The 18,299-nt window shown below is 39.0% G+C and overlaps 1 protein-coding gene across 15 annotated transcripts in view; it reads right to left on the bottom strand.

Annotated features, from left to right (window-relative positions):
* Positions 1–16,821, bottom strand: part of DYNC1I2 (dynein cytoplasmic 1 intermediate chain 2) — a 62,353-nt gene extending 45,532 nt beyond the window's left edge. For 4 of the 15 annotated variants that reach the window (XM_055289722.2, XM_063644702.1, XM_055289725.2 and 1 more), the window contains exons 1-3: positions 15,935–16,551; positions 14,021–14,137; positions 11,405–11,522 (exon numbers count right to left, since the gene is read on the bottom strand). In XM_055289722.2, coding sequence (XP_055145697.1) covers positions 11,405–11,522; positions 14,021–14,137; positions 15,935–15,949 — 250 coding nt within the window. In that variant the 5' untranslated portion in view covers positions 15,950–16,551. Of the gene's footprint in view, positions 1–11,404; positions 11,523–14,020; positions 14,138–15,934; positions 16,570–16,654 lie in introns of those variants that run through there. The other 11 variants (XM_063644699.1, XM_055289719.2, XM_063644701.1 and 8 more) reach the window with 7 other exon arrangements.
* Positions 16,822–18,299: the final 1,478 nt, after the last annotated feature.

Genomic DNA, 18,299 nt, shown 5'->3' with positions numbered 1-18,299 from the left:
AGGACGAAAAGGCAATCAAGAAAGCCTTTCCTGCCAGCTTAGACCTTGCCCTTCCAAGGATATAAAATTAACACTGCTGGTTTCTGGCCTGTGAAGAAACAACTAGAATATTTTTAGACCACAAAGGACCTGGGAATGCACCTAGATTTAGAATTAGCATTAAGTCTGGGTCAACCACTTAGAACTACACAGAAGTCTCAAGGGCAAAGGATGGCACATAGCTGAATTATTTTTCAAGTAGAAGAAAGCCTCTGGCAAGAAGGGGTTTTTATCAGGAAGAAAGACCTGGAAAAGGTAGACAGCTAAGGAAGGTGAATATAGGGAATGGGAGTGTTGGTAGAAGACTGTGAAATGGAAGGAGCGAGCTTTTGGGATGCGTGGAACCCAAAGTTGTGAAGTATCTTCTAAGGTCATCAACGATACTCAGTACTCAAACATAGCCCACGTTACAATAATGCCCCCTTCTGGACACAAATGTTCCTGGCCTGGAATATTAAAATTTAAATAACTACTTATTTTTCATACCTTACTTTTTTTTTTGACCTTCTGAAAGATATTACTTTAAATCTTAACTCTCTGAAATATTAATTTCTCCCTTCCCCTTGCTCCTTCTATTCATAATGAGGTTTAAATATCCTCTACTAATCTCTCGTAAGAGTTTCATTTCCTTTATTCTCCTTGTCAATGTGATTCAGAGCATTACATTAAAAAAAAAAAGAAATTAATAAGTGAAAATAACATTTTAGCCCGCGTGTGATGTGTCATGCCTATAATCTCAGCACTTTGGGGGACTGAGGCAAAAGCATTCCTTGATCCTAGAAATTTGAGACAAGTCTGGCCAGCATAACAAGACTCTGTCTCTACAAAAAATTAGCTGGGCATGGTGGCACATGGTTGTAATCCCAGCTACTCAGGAGGCTGAGGTGGGAGGATTGTTTGAGCCCAGGAGGTCAAGGCTGCAGTGAGCCATGGTTGCACCACTGTATTTCAGCCTAGGTAACAGAGTGAGGCCCTGTCTCAAAAAATAATTAAACAATATGATTTAGTTGTTGTCCTAAAGCAGAAAGGCTTTAATTCGCCCTTACCAGGTGGTAAGACATATGACCTAGTAATGATGGAACAAAAATTTAGGTGTCTAGCCTGTGCTGGCACCAGAGGTAAAAATGTAAGTAATATATTCTCCTTGCTCTCAAGAATCTCTAACAAAAAGTCATCAAGTTACCAAATAATTAAGAATCTGCCAGTAGGCGGGGACGGTGACTCATGCCTGTAATCCCAGCATCTTAGAAGGTCAAGGCAGGAGGATCGCTTAAAGCCAGGAGTTTGATACCAGCCTGCACACCCAGCCTGTAGAGATGGGTGAGTCCCCATTGCTACAAAAACAAAAAAATTAGATGACTATGGTAGTGTGAACCTGTAGTCCAAGCTACTTGGGAGGCTGAGGTGAAAGTATTGCTTGAGGCTGGAGGTAGAAGCTACGGTTTGTGTCACTGTACTCCAGCCTGAACAACAGAGTGAGACTCTGTAAAAAAAAAAAAAAAAAAAAAAACTACCAGCAAAGTTATGAGAGGTTTGATTAGCTGTATCTCTTTTTTCTTTAAACCAATTGTTTTTAGTAAGAAAAAAAAAATCCACTTTAGGAAAACAATAGATTGATTTTTTAAAATAAACCCAGTGTTTTTACACCTCTAAGATTTAAAAATATTTAATAAATACTCAAGGAGTACATTCTATATTGAAAAGAAAAACAAGTATCCATCCTGAGTCATGATACAAAATAGATTTTTTGTAGTTTACCGTCAAAAAAGGTTTGAAAGCCATGGCCTTCATCCATATCCTGTATTTTTCAGGCCAAATTACAAATAAATACTGGACTTGTAGGCATATGTTTTAAGGATTATGTTATTAGGCACTTAGCCTAATTTTCTAAGGGTAATGAGATCTTCAGAAAGCCTTTAACCCTTCACAGGTTCCACTATAATGGTAAATCTGCCAATAAGAAAGGGAAACATCATTTTGAAATAAGAACCTCAAAGAAAGGAAAAGATGTAGATCTAATTTGGAAACTTAAATTCTTAAATCTAAATACAGTGTTAACCTTTTCTGGGAAGGAACAGCCAACCCTTTGTTCATAGCTATTTGGAGAAACTGGTAATTCAATTGTTAATCAGCTCATGCTGCTTTGATAAACACAATCTCACATGCCTTCACATTACTGAAAATTTCAAATAGATATCATAAGCTAAATAAATTAAAGCAATGACATTTGGCTTGTTTTTCAAAGCATATTTATTTACTGCTCCCTACAATGTTCTATCTTGACCAGAATTGAGTCTCCACTCTTAATTACTGACAGCTAAAAACTCTGAAGTCAAATAGTTCACAATAGATAAGCTAATATTTAATCAAGAAGATACTATTCCGCCCCACTGAGAAAAACCTTTGTTGAAAATTATGCCAGATAATATATTCTGTAAAAATTTTTTTATTAATAATCTATTTATAAAATGACTGGAGATAAAATATGCTACCTTCCCCAGTCTTATAACTAATCCAAATATTCAACAAAGTTTAAATCACATAAAAAATGTTCTTCAAAACCTTTCTATAGCCAATCATGTTCACTAGGGACATTTTTATTTTAAAAAGTAGCTACTTACTAAATTATCTCTCCATGGCTAAATTTAGTAATAACATTAAACTAATAGTATGAGGTTTAGTGGTATCTTTCTTCCTTCTCCCTTTCTCTCTCATATCTACACTCATAAACAAACAAAAAAAAGTTGGCATAAAGAAAAACAGCAAGGGGCTGGGCACAGTGGCTCACGCCTGTAATCCCAGCACTTTGGGAGGACCAGGCGAGCGGATCACTTGAGGTCAGGAGTTCAAGACTAGCCCAGCCAACATGGTGAAACCCCGTCTCTACCAAAAATACAAAAATTAGCTGGGCTTGGTGGCAGATGTCTGTAATCCCAGCTACTCAGGTGGCTGAGGCAGGGGAATCACTTGAACCTGGGAGGTGGAGCTCATGCCACTGCACTGCACCCAGGGAGAGAGAGCAAGACTCTGTCTCCAAAAAAAAGAAAAATAGCAAGGGAATGATCTCTTTTAAAGTTTATAGTCTAAACATGCCCATTCAAGATGAATATAAAAATACAATACTAATACTACAATATTTACCCCCAGCAAATTAATGGAAAACTTAATGGGAAAACCCCCAAAAACTTAATGGATTTTGAGTTCTAATCCATTAAGATAAAATCAGTTTGTTATTGGCTACAAATGGTTTATCAAGACATATTTTTTATTTTAACCAACTTTTCTCTGAGTCAACTCTCAAAAATCAGAGTCACCCAAGACAGGCTATAAAACTAGGATAATTGGCCGGGCACAGTGGCTCACACCTGTAATCCCAGCACTTTGGGAGGCCGAGGCGGGCAGATCACGAGGTCAGGAGATCGAGACCATCCTGGCTAACACAGTGAAACCCCATCTCTACCAAAAATACAAAAAATTAGCTGGGCGTGGTGGCGGGCGCCTGTAGTCCCAGCTACTTTGGATGCTGAGGCAGGAGAAGGGCAGGAACCCAGCGGGTGAAGCTTGCAGTGAGCCAAGATCATGCCACTGTACTCCAGCCTGGGCGACACAGCAAGACTCCGTCTCAAAAAAAAAAAAAAAAAAAACCTAGGATAATTGAAAGCTGGTTATAGTTACGATTAAACAAGCCAGTCTTTAATCTCTACAGTAGTTTGGTTTAGTGAGCCATCTAAGACACTATCCTGCTTAAAAGTCTATTAAAATGCCTTTTATCACTTATAAGGCTACAATTTTTTTAAATGTTGAAATCTCTCAGAAAATCCCTCAAAAATTTGTGACTTTGATTTATGAGTAAATTCTCTGTGAATGTGGGCTGGACTTAGTTTCTCTTCCAATGGACAGAATGTGGCAGAGGTGATGCTTTGTGACTTCCAAATCTAAGTCATAAAAAGGACAGTTTTATTCTGACTCTCTTTTTCTCTTGGATTGCTCACTCTGGGAGAACCCAGCTAACATGCTACAAGGATACTCAAGTAGATCTGTGGAGTAGCCCACAAGGATGGGAACTCAGCTGTCCCACTAGCAACCAACACCGACTTGCCAGCCATGTGAATGAACCACCATGAAAGCAAGTCCTCGAGCCTCAGTCAAGACTTCAGATCACTAAAGCTCTAACTGAAATCTTGACTTTGACCCAGCGAGAGAACCTAAGCCAGAACTACCTAGCTAAGCTGCTACCCAATTCTTGACCAGCAGAAACTATAAGAGATAATAAATATTTATTGTTGTTTTGGGGAGAAAAAACAGATAAAAGATGAAATAGAAAATCTGAAGAGACTATAACCATTAAAAAAACTTGAGCAGTTAGGGAGGCCAAGGCGGGAGGATCACTTGAGGCCAGGAACTTGAAACCAGCCTGGGTAACATAGCAAGACCCCATCTATACAAAAAAATTTTTTTAAACTAGCCAGGCATGGTGATACCCGCCTGTAGTCCCAGCTACTTAGAAGGCTGAGGCAGGAGGACTTGAGCCCAGGAGTCTGAAGCTACAATGAGCTGAGATCACACCACTGTACTCCAGTCTCGGTCACAGACTGAGACCCTGTCTCTGAACTGCACCCCCGCCTGCTGCCACACACACACACATACACACACACACACACACACACACTCTCTCCAAATGATGAATAACCCCTGCTCTCTACTGTATAGAAAAAAGTCATAATCAAGGCAGTTTTAAAATGGAAATCTATCGAGCTTTTAAGAAACAGGCATCTTTTATAAATTATTCTACAAAATAGCAAAAGCAAAAACTGACCAATTTATTTTAAAACCACAACCATCATGACCAATGAACATGGACAGTACAAGAAAATCAAAGGCAAATTTCATTCATTAGTACATATACAAAAAACCCTCAATAAAATATTAGCTAATCTTTTCTTTTTCTTTTTTTTTTTTTTTTGAGACGGAGTCTCACTCTGTTGCCCAGGCTGGAGTGCAATGGCACGATCTCAGCTCACTGCAACCTCTGCCTCCTGGCTTCAAGTGATTCTCCTGCCTCACCCTCCAGAGTAGCTGGGATTACAGGCGCCTGCCACCACGCCCAGCTGATTTTTTTTGTATTTTTAGTAGAGACGGGGTTTCACCATTTTGGCCAGGCTGGTCTCGAACTCCTGACCTTAGGATCCGCCTGCCTCAGCCTCCCAAAGTGCTGGGATTACAGGCGTGAGCCACCATGCCCAGCCAAGCTAATCTATTTTTAAAATACATGCAGGCCAGGAGTGGTGGCTCACACCAGTAATCCTAACACTACGGGAGGCTGAGGTGGGTGGATTGCTTGAGCTCAGGAGCTCAAGACCAAACTAGGCAGCACAGTGAGACCGTTTCTTTTCTTTTCTTTTGAGACAGAGTCTCGCTCTGTCACTCAGGCTGGAGTGCAGTGGCGCCATCTCGGCTCACTGCAAGCTCTGCCTCCCGGGTTGACGCCATTCTCCTGTCTCAGCCTCCCAAGTAGCTAGGACCACAGGCGCCCACCACCACGCATGGCTAATTTTTTGTATTTTTAGTAGAGATGGGGTTTCACCATGTTAGCCAGGATGGTCTCGATCTCCTGACCTCGTGATCCACCTGCCTTGGCCTCCCAAAGTGCTGGGATTACAGGCGTGAGCCACCGTGCCTGGCCTGCGAGACCCTGTTTCTACTAAAAATTCAAAAATTAGCGGGGTGTGGTGGCAGCATGTGCCTGTAGTCCTAGCTACTCGGGTGGCTGAAGTGGGAGAACTGCTTAAGCCTGGGAGGCAGAGGTTGCAGGGAGCCAAAATTGCACCACTGCATTCCAGCATGGGTGACAAGGTGAAACCCTGTCTCAAAAAAATAAAAAAAAGAGATAAAATACATGCAAAAATCATCTGCCATGCCTAGAGGTGACTATTAGTAATTAAAGCAAAAAAGTAAACATGTCTCCTGCTTTTCTAACATTTAGCGTAACCAAAACCCCCAGTTATTGAGAGAAAGCTCCCCTTTAGAGAAGAGCTTTAGCCAATAAATGCAGAAAGAATGGCAGAATTACAAAAACAATGCTGCAACTCCTAATCAAATAACTTAGATAAGGATCATCGATGAGTATTAACACCATCAGATAAAAGGCTGATAAAGAAATGAATAGTCCCATAGTGCCCAAGTATCACCCTCAGATATTACCTATTAGTCACAAGGGGGTAATTATGATGGAGAGATCAGGTTATCACAGTTGTAATCCAATAATCAAGCTTAGCATTGCTCAATAGCCAGAGATGTGCTACTGATATGATACAATATGAAGGACACAACATCACTTATGAGATTTTCTTGCCAAAAAAGTTCAGCCTAAAGTGAATCAAGCTTCTTTTCTTTTCTTTTCTTGAGATAGGGTCTTGCTGCGTCGCTCAGGCTAGAGTTTAGTAGTGCGATCATGGCCAGTACCTCGACCTTGCAAACTCAATTGATCCTCCCACCTCAACCTCCACAGTAGCTGGGACTATAGGTGCCTGCTATCATGCCTGGCTAATTTTTTTTTTTTTTTTTTGTAGAGACAGGGTCTTGCCATGTTGCCCACGCTGGTCTTGAACTCCTGGGCTCAAGTGATCCACTCACCTCAGCCTCCCAAATATCTTTCTTCCTTCTCCCTTTCTCTCTTATATCCCAAAGTAATGGGATGACAGGTGTGACACGCACAGTTCAAATTAGATCAAAATTGAGCTTTTTAATCTAACTTCCAGTTTAAAGGAAATATAAGGGATAAAAGCTAAATGTCAGAATGCCATCAGACAAACCCAGGAGGCGAGACAGTCTACAAACCAATTGGCCCACCCTCTTCAAGCAGATATCATGAGGGAAAAAGTAGTATGTGTGTGGAGAATATTCTAGATTTTTAAAAATTAGGAAGGGTGTAGCGGCTCATGCCTGTAATCTCAGCACGTTGGGAGGCCAAGGCAGGAGGATCACTTGAGCCCAGGAGTTCAAGGCCAGCCCTGGCAACATAGTGAGACCCCATCTCTACAAAAAAAAAAAAAAATTAGTTGGGCATGATGGTGTGCACCTATGGTCCCAGCTACTTGGGAGGCTGAGGTGAGAGGATCGCTTGAGCCTGGGTGGTTGAGGCTATAACAAGCCATGTTTGCACCACTGCATTCCAGCCTAAGTGACAGAGCAAGACCTTGTCTCAAAAAAAAAAAAAAAATAATAATAATAATAATTAAAAAAATAAAAAACATATAGCAATGCAATGTATGTATGGTACAGCAACACTTTGGAGGGAAACAAACTAAATTTCTCGAGGGGAAGAAAAATGTTTGTGAACCTAGGACTATTTTGTAAAAGGAACAAAGGGGGTGATTTTCTATATCAGAAATTAGAATATAATACAAAGGTGCAGTAATTAAAACTGGGTTGTGTAGAATCAAACAAATAGATTCATAGTGAAAATAGAGAGCCCAGAAATGCCCATAAATATATGGGAATTTACTGTATGACAAAGTTTGCATCAGACTTCAGTGGGGGAAAAGATAGACTAATAAACGGCACTGAGAAAATTAGCTAACTATATAGAGAAAAATTAGGTTGGATCCCTACCTCATGCTATTCTAAAAAATATAACCCAAATATCTCCTTGTGAAGGGTAAAACTATAAAATTAATAGGAAAAACACAAGAATTAACAGGAAAAACACAGAAGAATATATTTGCATCCACAACGTAGGAAAGGATTTCTTTTTAAAAAAGACCAAAAACACACAAAAAAGGGTTATACAGGTTTAGTATCCCTTACCCAAAATGCTTGGGACCAAAGGTGATAGATTATTTTGGATTTTTGACTATTTGCATTATACCTAGCAGTTCAGTATCCTAACTTAAAAATCTGAAATCTGAAATTCTCTAATCAGTATTTCTTTTGAGTGTCATCTTGGTGCTTAAAATGTTTCAGATTTTGGGGCATTTTGAATGCTGAATTTTTGGATTAGGAATACTTAGCCTGTAATTGCTAGATTTGACCATATCAAAATGAAGGATTTGACCATATCAAAATAGAGGATTCTGTTCAATGAAGAATATTATAAACAGTTAACAGATTAGGAGAAGGGTTTTTTAAAAGACTAAAACAGACAAAAGTCCTCCCTAAAATATACAAAATACACAAAGAATGCCTACAAATCAGAAGATAAAGAACCTCAATTGTTGTAAATGGGGAGAAGGATATGAATATGCAATTCGCAGAAAGGAAAACTTGAATGGTTAAAAGATATATAAAGAGGTGGTCAACCTCACTGTAATCAGATAAATGTATATTAAAACATTTTAGTGTACCACTTTATACTCATCAAGTTAGCAAAAATTAGAAAGCTGGATAGTATCCAGTCATGATGTGAATATGGTAAAGCAGTTACTTTTTCATGCACTGGTAGTGGGAGGGTAAACTTTGTAGCCATTCTGGAGACTGACATGCAGAACCTAATTAAGCTAAGTCTTATATACAATAACATAGCAAGTCAATTCTTGGGCATACACCCCAGAGAAAGTATTCCACAGTCCTCAAGGGAAAAAACACGTATTTTTTGCAGCATTGCTTATGATAATAAAGCAAAGAGACAAAAGGAAACTGAGTGCATAGCACTGGGGGAATGGATAAGTAAAATGTGGTACATAATAGGATACTGTATATTAGAAATAACTAAATATGTACATAGCAACATGGAATAAACAAAAGACATACAGCACTATGCCATTTATATATATATAAAGTATACATACACAGAGATATGTGAAACCTTGAAAAACAGAGCATAATCTGAAGGATGTATGTTAAAAATTCAAAAGTGGGCCGGCATGGTGGCTAACACCTGTAATCCAAGCACTTTGGGAGGCTGAAGAGGGCGGATCACGAGGTCAGGAGTTCGAGACCAGCCTGGCCAACATGGTAAAAGCCCGTCTCTCCTAAAGATACAAAAAGTTAGTCAGGTGTAGTGGCACATGCCTGTAATCCCAGCTACTTGGGAGGCTGAGGCAGGAGAATCGCTTGAACCCGGGAGGTAGAGGTTGCAGTGAGCTGAGATCATGCCATTGCACTCCAGCCTGGGTGACAGGGCAAGACTCCGTCTCAAAAAAAACAAACAAACGAACAAACAAAAACTGCAAAAGTGGGCACTTAATGCATTAGTGGGAATGAGAATGGAATTAGAGATGAGAAATGAGGGACACATACACAAACCCTAAAGAATGGTCTTTCAAGAATTAATGATGGAGATGGGCCATTGATACAGTTTGGACATCCCCTCCAAATCTCTTGTTGAGATGTAATCCCCAGTGTTGGAAGTGGGGCCTAGTGGGAGATGTTTCGGTCATGGAGGCGGATCCCTCATGGTTTTGTTTAAAACTGTATGGCACCTCCCCCCACCTCTTGCTCTTGCTCACTGCATGAGACATGCTGATGCCCCTTTGCCTTCTGCCATGATTGGAAGCTTCCTAAGGCCTTGCCAAAAGAAGCCAGCACCATGCTTCCTGTAAAGCTTGCAGAACCATGAGCCAATTAAACCTCTTTTCTTTTTTTTTGAGACGGAGTTTCACTCCTGTTGCCCAGGCTGGAGTGCAATGGCCAGATCTCAGCTCACCACAACCTCTGCCTCCCAGGTTCAAGCAATTCTCCTGCCTCAGCCTCCTGAGTAGCTGGGATTACAGGCATGCACCACCACGCGCACCTAATTTTGTACTTTTAGTAGAGACGGGGTTTCTCCATGTTGGTCAGGCTAGTCTCGAACTCTCGACCTCAGGTGATCCGCCCGCCTCAGCCTCCCAAAGTGCTGGGATTACAGGCGTGAGCCACCCCGCCCAGCCACCTCTTTTCAAGTTACCCAGCCTCAGTATTTCTTTATAGCAACACAAAGAACTAACCCGGCCATAAATTAAGAAATATGAACACTTTAGGGGTGGGCGGATCATGAGGTCAGGAGTTCGAGACCAGCCTGGTCAATATGGTAAAACCCTGTCTCTACTAAAAGTACAAAAATTAGCTGGCGTGGTGGCGCAAGCCTGTAGTCCCAGCTACTCAGGAGGCTGAGGCAGAAGAATCACTTGAACCCGGGAGGTGGAGGTTGCAGTGAGCCGAGATTGTGCTACTGCACTACAGCCTGGGAGAGAGAGAGTGAGACTCAGTCTCAAAAAAAAAAAAAAAAAAAGAAAGAAAAGAAAGAAATATGAACAAGTGAGTTCAGTGAAACTAAAGTCTTAAGAAGAACATAAAAGAAAAAAATCCTATAGGAGAAAAACAAAAGCCAATGCACGGAAAAAAAAGGTAACTCAAACAAAGGCTAACAAACAACTTGGTTTAGTTATAAGAAAGTAAGTGTTCTGATTCATTTACTTTTAAAATTGCATATTCAACATAAGCTTATTGAATAAATACATAAAATTAATATACTTCAGTCTTCAAATTCTACAAGAAAAGGAAAATGAGCTGAAAGAAATAACAATGAAGCTGACCATGAGAGTAGCCAGCCTTTTCATCTTGAAACCTTTTAGAAATATCAGGTCTAAGGACAGTTATGTTGCAGTTTCACAACAAGCATAGAGCATTTACAATCTCCAGTATTTGTCTCCTGCACTAGATAAAATTAGCCCACTGACTAGCCCTAAAATGTTAGGTCTCTAAAGGATAAAGGCCATGTTAAACTAAAATACTATGTAACAGCACCCAGCACAGAACTATTTTAAGTAGGCATTTGTCCCTGATATGTAACTAGACTGTCCCGTGTACCTCTACTTTTTCAGCTTTTTTGGTCTAGTACAGTTATCAAAATGAATAACCCAGAAAAATAATAAGATTAAGTCAAATCACTGCAAAAATAAGCTACAAAATTATCTCCCTTATTAGCATTAACAGCAGAAGGCTATAAGCTTATCCTTCCACTCCTGTACCTTTGAATACTAATATATTTTGCATACTAACAATATAAGTCTGATTGTATCTCTCTCTAATCTCCAGAAAGGAATATAGAGTTCAGATCAGGAACCCTAGTTATCTTTGAGCTTAACACAGTATGGCACATAAAACTTGCTTAACAAATGTTTGTTGAAATAAATTACTGATTTAATAAGAGAAGTCAATTGGTAGTTCAGTATATGTTAATAATTACTCTTGCAGCTCTTTTGAACAAACAAAATAACCATGTACTAGCATATTTGAAAAAAAGACAATTCCAAATAAATTATAAGATTAATAATTTTAGAGACACAAGAAAAATATGTAAAATATATCAAGTCAACCCACTCAGCTATGTCTGAGATGAACAGAATCTATGCCTATCTCTTATAAATGGATATATTCTTAACCTTACCAATGGGGGATTCTGGAGTTAGCCCCATGCTTTGAAGCAATGCTTCAGCTTCTCTTCTTTTTTTTTCAAGATCTGATTCTTCTTGCACAGGAACAACAGCTTCCTTCTTCTGATCAGTCTGAAATGTTTAGGTTAAAAACTTATGTTTACATATAGTATGAAAAATTTGTTTGCAAAAATGTTTTAAATAATATGCTAACACTATATACTTTTAAGGCATGAACTTAGTTTTGAGTACAGGTTAAGTTCTTTTTTATAGTCATTAAATGAAAACCATTCTCAATAGAGTTCTAGTAAATAACCTCCAAATGATATGTACTAAACTGCTCTATCTTTATATGTAATCAAGGAGTTTCCACAAAAATTTTCCTAACAGACAAATTCAAGAAGTACAGTCAACTTCAAATTAACGACAGTATGAAATTGCTGTCTATGGTCAGGAATAATAGACAACTTCCCCCAAGTGGCACAAAAGGTTAGATACAATATCACATACAATGAAAAAATTAAAGTGTAATTATTTAAGAGGTAACAAATTTTAAGTAAATGACAATATGATTTGTTGAAAAAGAGTATCACAAACTTCTGTATAAAGTCTTCATTTTATTTAGGATTGGGTTTTGTAAAATTAAACTCACTTCTGCATAGCACAAAACATTTTGTTATGAAAATTTTTGCCAGCTTTTATCTCAGCTATTTATAGTTTTAGCACAATCTTCTGGATAAACTAGATAAACCTCAATACTCTCAGATCATCCAAGACATCTCAAGTAAAATGTAAGCTTTCCAAGAAAAAGTTTTTTTTATGTAAATCTCAAATCCCTACGCCACCTAGACAACTATTACTCAGACATTGTCTGGAGTGAATTTTGTTAGCCACAATATTCTATACCATTTTGACTTAAAAGTCATCAGAAAAATTAATCAAAATAACAAAACAGGTTGTAATATCAAGCTGATGCTTCACTGTTGATAAAAATATATTAATAGACTCACAGTTTAATACCACTGTATTATCTCTTGTAACATTTTTATAAACTTTGTTATTTTCCCATTGGTCTGTGTGACTCAATAGTTTTACAAGCTTTAAATTAGGTATAAATCATGCAATAGATATCCTTTAGAAGCCATTTTTGCCAGTTATGGCCATCATTAGAAAACAAAAATGAAATTTGCTCTCAGCACGGAAATGTTTAGGGCTATAAATATTATTGTGGAATAGCTCTGCCAACCTGAATCATGCTTCTACCAGTCACCTTTTAATCTAATAGCTAATGTAAAGCTCCAACCCTCTTATAATGTATCACAGAAAGGTTCAGAATAAACTAGCCAATTCTTCAATTACAGGCCTTAACAGCATCATAGTAATGTTGCACATAAATTGTAACTTCAACTTTTCTACTACTTATTTTTCTCTTAGTCCCCAAGAGATTTCTGACAGTCTTGGCTATTATTTAGGCTACCGCATATAAAAACTTGGTCCTAAAGACACACAGGAAAAACTTCCTTACAGTAACTATTTAAAACATATCTGTAGTAAAAGTACACAGAGTTTCCATAGGGATAAAAATATATTTCAATGCAGGAACAAGTAAAATGTCTCCAGCTCAGGGTCAATGTACATTTGCTGTATATAATGTGATGCATATTTTTGACACAAAAAATCAAAAGAAGTACCTGGTCCACCTTTATGGTACCATCAAACCTACTACTCGGTAAAAATATTTCAATAACTAACTCATAAGAGATAAGAACAAATCCCTTAGTCAATTAAATCATCTACTATGTATATTTTATTTGCCATTAATATTATCCATTCTGACAAATTAGCAGTTCAGACTAGCAAAATATTCAGATAAATTCAAAGTCCAAACTAAGTTATGATATATATAAATACACCATATTTATGAGCTATTATAATATAGACGTCTTGGCTGAGTGCAGTGGCTCGCGCCTGTAATCCCAACACTTTGGGAAGCCTAGGCAGGAGGACTGCTTGAGTTCAGGAGTTCAAGACCAGCCTGGGTAACATGGCAAAACCTCGTCTAAAAAAAAAATACAAAAATTAGCCTAGCATAGTGACATGCGCCTGTAGTCCCAGCTACCCCAGAGGCTGAAGTGGAAGGATCACCTGAGTCAGGGGAGGTTGAGGCTGTAGTGAGTTGTGCTCACACCACTGCACTCCAGTCTGAGTGACACAGTGAGACCCTGTCTCAAAAAAAAAAACAAAAACTCCAAAACAAAAAAAAAATACAGATGTATCTTACTTTATAATAAATATATTCCTAGAATATTAAATTGAACTTTTATAAATCAAATTTTAGAAATGCATCAATCTATATGAAATTGTTTTTAAAAATCATATTTTATCAGTTTTGTCATTTTCACATATCTTGCTTCTTTAAAGTAAGATTCACTTATAGTGCTAGGTCTGCAGTCAGAACGGCTAGATTTTTAACTATCCTGAAATTATTACGTTTGTGCAAAAGTAATCACAATTTTTCCATTACTTTTAACCACGATTACTTTTGCACCAATCTATATGTAAATATATAAATATGTGAAATAAAACCCAATTACTTTATGTTGTTTATTTAAGAAAAAAATCAAACATACTTCTTTTTTTTTCCTTTCTTCTTCTTTTCTCTTCTTTTCCTCTCTGATTTGGGCCAGTCGCTGCTTCTTACGTTCCAACTCAGCCTTTAATTCACTTTTGTCTGACATGTTTGTGACCTTAGAAACATGTAATCATTATGTTAGTAAAAGCAGCACAGTTGAAAAAACTAGTGTTCCAAGAAGAGAACTGTCCCAAAAGGCCATATAGTTCAATGCTATCTCAAAAAAGCACAAAAACCTTACTTTTAAAATAATGGGGCTGGGCAGTAGCTTACTTTCGGAGGCTAAAGTGGGAGGGCTGCTTCAGGCCATGAGTTTGAGACCAGCCTGGGCAACATAGCAAGATCCCATCTCTAAAAAAAAAAAAAAAAAAAAAAAAGGAAAGAAAAATAAAAACTTAGGCGGCATGGTGGCATGTGCCTGTAGTCCCAACTACTTGGAAGGATTGCTGGAGCCCAGGAAGTCAAGGCTGCAGTGAGCCGTGATCATGCCACTGCACTCCAGCTTGGGCAACAGAGAGTCTCTAAAAAATAAACTTTTAAAGATAAAATAAAGGAAGCATATATATTATTACTAAGACTTAAAAAATGTATAAACAAATATATATAATATTACCTAGAGCTGAGCATAGAAGCCAGCCCATAGTAAGCACTTTAATGTTTGCATACACAAACTGAACACAATGTCTCAAAGTTTTTGATGACAATATATTAGGTACCCATGATAAAGGTCGAAACTGGCTCTTAAAACAGAGGACATGGTTTGGCATTTAGAAGCTCTTACGCTATATGACACAGATCAAAACTATTACCAATTCTATTGCATTCATAGAAACTTGATAAAAAACAATAAGTCAAACTGAAAATTCCCGCAAGTTCTAAAAGTGCTGTAGTAATACTAAAGACAACCAAAACGCAGGAGTTACCATCATTAGCTATCAAATCAAATGACTGTATTTCTCCACAATAACACCTTACCTATACCTCTGATGGCACTTTTAGTACAATTATTTGTGGACATACCTGAAATGTTCCCTATTAGATTGTAATGTACTTGAAATCAGGGACTTTTTTAGTTATTTTTGTTGCCTTCACAACATCCAGCAGAATGACCTTAACATTACAATTGACACTGGCTAATGAATAATGGATACGGTAGACAGAATTACAAACTGAGCTTCAAAAACCAATTGCATAAACACTACTTCAGCTTGAGTTTTAGGAAGAAGAAATGAATTAGGATTTTTTTTTTTTTAAGTAGCCTAGCAGCTGAGCATAAGGCAGGAGCCAGGAACTCGTTACCTTCTCCACATGATTGACTTATTGCCTAATGATCAATCTCTTTCAATGTCTCTATACAAGTGAAATATTAAATGCTTTAGAGAAGAAAACTAGGAGAATAACCTCTGGAAAACTGTATTTCCAGAGTTTAAGAGAAATCTCTTAAAAAGCACAATTGTTAAATCTGAATAAAGGTCAGTCAAGAGGAGTTCACCTACTAACAAGCGGATAAAGGAAATTTCAGCTACTAAACTCCATTAAGACTGGCAAGCGAATTGATAATTTTCAAGCATACGAAAAGGATGAAAAGTTGACATGGCAGACCTGAAATATATACACAATATCTTCCAAGATTTGTTTGAACAAACTAAAAGCAAGAGACCGTGTTTCTTATTCCACCCTTTCTACACCTCTAAACAGCTCCATACAAACGGCTGGTGAGGAGAACTTCTATGCGTAACTGTATGCTACGCTAGGCACATTATTTTTTGTTCAACGTCAACTGCAAAATAGATATACCAACACTAACTGATATTAAAATAAGCTTATTCTTAGTTAAAGCCCAACAACAAAGTCTAGAACACCTGAACTATAGCTGACCAATCCTCTCACCCTCACAGAAGCCAGAGCCTACCTTCATGACTGACATGTTCACGTTCTTAAAACTCAAGAGAAGAGAAAGTCTCTAGAGTTTTGTGCTAGAACCTCCATGTTCGGGGACTTTCCATCACACATAAGGGGAGGGGAGACACTATCAAGGCAAGTACAGATGGCCTTAATTTGTAAAATGGGGCAAGGCGAAAACGAATCACTTTCTCCCCTGGGGTCACGGCCAGGAGGGCGCGGTCCAGGGCAAGGCGTCCAGGAGAAGAAGCCAGTGAGCGCCGAACAAGCCTCAAGGCTCCCCAGGCCGCCTCTGGAGGGTCGAGAAGGGAAAGGAGTGGACTCCTCTCGCCGGGCCGCAATGAGTCACCGCACCCAGGTCTCCCCGCTTTTCCTCCCCAAAGCCGGGCCGGGCGGGGATGTCAGCAGGAACTGCCAAGCCGCCCTTCGAGTTGCGACGTGGAACACAGGCAGGGAGGCCTTGAGGGAAGAACAGTCAACCCACCTGTCAGGTGACTGGATGGGGAAGAGTCCTCCCTCCTGCAACTTCCCGATAACGTCCCTCGCCTAAGCCCCCAACACCAACCGTAGCCACCACCAGCTCCGCGGCTTTCCAAAGCACACAAAGAGGGATGGGCGGCGGCTGCTACGGCGAGAGCTTAGGGACAAATACCCTCACCAGAACGAGGTCGTTCCCAGAAATAAAAGGTGGGGCCCAGCTGCGAGGAATTGTAGCCCCTCCGTGACTTACCTGTTGTAAAGCAGAAGCCGCTAGATAAAACAAAGAACACAGCCAACCCAGGGGCCTTAAATATTGCCGCTTTGCCAAAAACTGGAAAACTACGCCTAATATTCTCAGGCAATGAATCCAACTTCCGCCCTCGCCTTACAAACTGACACGACCGAGAAGAACTACAAGCCCCGGCAACAAGGAAAACCTGCGTGCGACGAGCAGTGCATTATGGGAATTGTGGTCGCTGGGCGTCGCAAGGTGTGCTGGGACATGTAGTGTGTCCCCTCCTTTAGGTTTCCCACTCCAAGGCCTTCTTCCGTCGAGAAGCTTTTGTATAAAGTATTCTCGTCTGTTGATCCGTGCTCACAGTGTAGTATGTGTTATAGTGTAAGATCTTTGACCCAACATTGGCGGAATTTTAAGAAGGGCTATTTTCCAGTGGTGAACCTGTGAATCACGCTGCTGCACATTTGGTGAAGGCGTGAAGTAGACTTTTTAGGAAGTAAAACATCTATATATGTACATACATACATAAGTTTTAGGGAAAAAATGCCTTATATAGGCTTCATGTGGCATCTTAGGCAAAATCTAAATAAAAATATGTCAACTGACATAGAAAATAATTTTTTAGTATTTTGTTGCAGTGTGGTAGCATTTTGGTTTTCTCTCAAAACGATTTTAGGAAATAAAGCATTTTGTACGATTAGACTCTCAAACCAAGCTAGAATGTTTTCCATAGTTAGATTTTTAACATACAAAGAAAACAAAACTTACTGGAACATGAATTTACCTGCAATGTATGCGTTGACACACCTTTTTAAAGTTTAAATAATTTAAAGCATTATTTGGCAGGAGTTAAAGTTAACACCAAGGCAGTATCTTTCCTATGTTCTAGAAAACTGATTGTTCTAGAAGTTCTAGATATTGCCCAAGTCTAGAATGAACCTTTATGATTCAGATTCCAAGTCCTTGGGTTTGTGGTCTTTTTCTTATCTCTCTGCCTTGTCTGTGGTCTTTTGTGTAGAAAAAAATTTTCTAAAAATGAATTTGAGAAAGAAAATCCTTGGCTTTCCACAGCTTTTCCCGATAACCTAACATTCAAAGAACTTTATAGCTATGTTTTTTTTTTTACTTCTTTCCTAATAGTTTTCATTTATTAATTTGAAAAAAAAATTATTATTGATTGCCTACCATGTGCCAGCAATGGTGATGGGTGTTGTATTAAGAGCTAAAATGGACCAGGCGCAGTGGCTCACGCCTATAATCCCAGCACTTTGGGAGGCCGAGGCGGGCAGATCACCTGACCTCAGGAGTTAGAGACCAGCCTGGGCAACACGGTGAAACCCCATCTCTACAAAAAATAGAAAAATTAGCAGGGTGCGTGGTGTGCGCCTGTAGTCCCAGCTACTCATGAGGCTGAGGCAGGAGGATGGCTTGCGCCCAGGAGGCAGAGGTTATAGTGAGCTGAGATTGCACAATTGCATTCCAGCCTGGGAGACAGAGCAAGACCCTGTCTCAAAAAACAAACAAACAAAAACAAAAAAATGCACATCCTTCTTCTCAAGGGAGAAAGACAGGACACTCGCTCAACTAAGTATGGATGGTTCCTGACTGATGGTTTAACTTATGATTTTTTTCTCATTACAATGGGCTTATTAGAATA

Source organism: Symphalangus syndactylus, chromosome 8 (genome assembly GCF_028878055.3).
Source record: "Symphalangus syndactylus isolate Jambi chromosome 8, NHGRI_mSymSyn1-v2.1_pri, whole genome shotgun sequence".
Lineage (NCBI taxonomy): Eukaryota > Metazoa > Chordata > Mammalia > Primates > Hylobatidae > Symphalangus > Symphalangus syndactylus.
The sequence above is the reverse complement of the archived record's forward strand: the minus strand, read 5'-3'. Positions and strand labels throughout refer to the sequence as shown.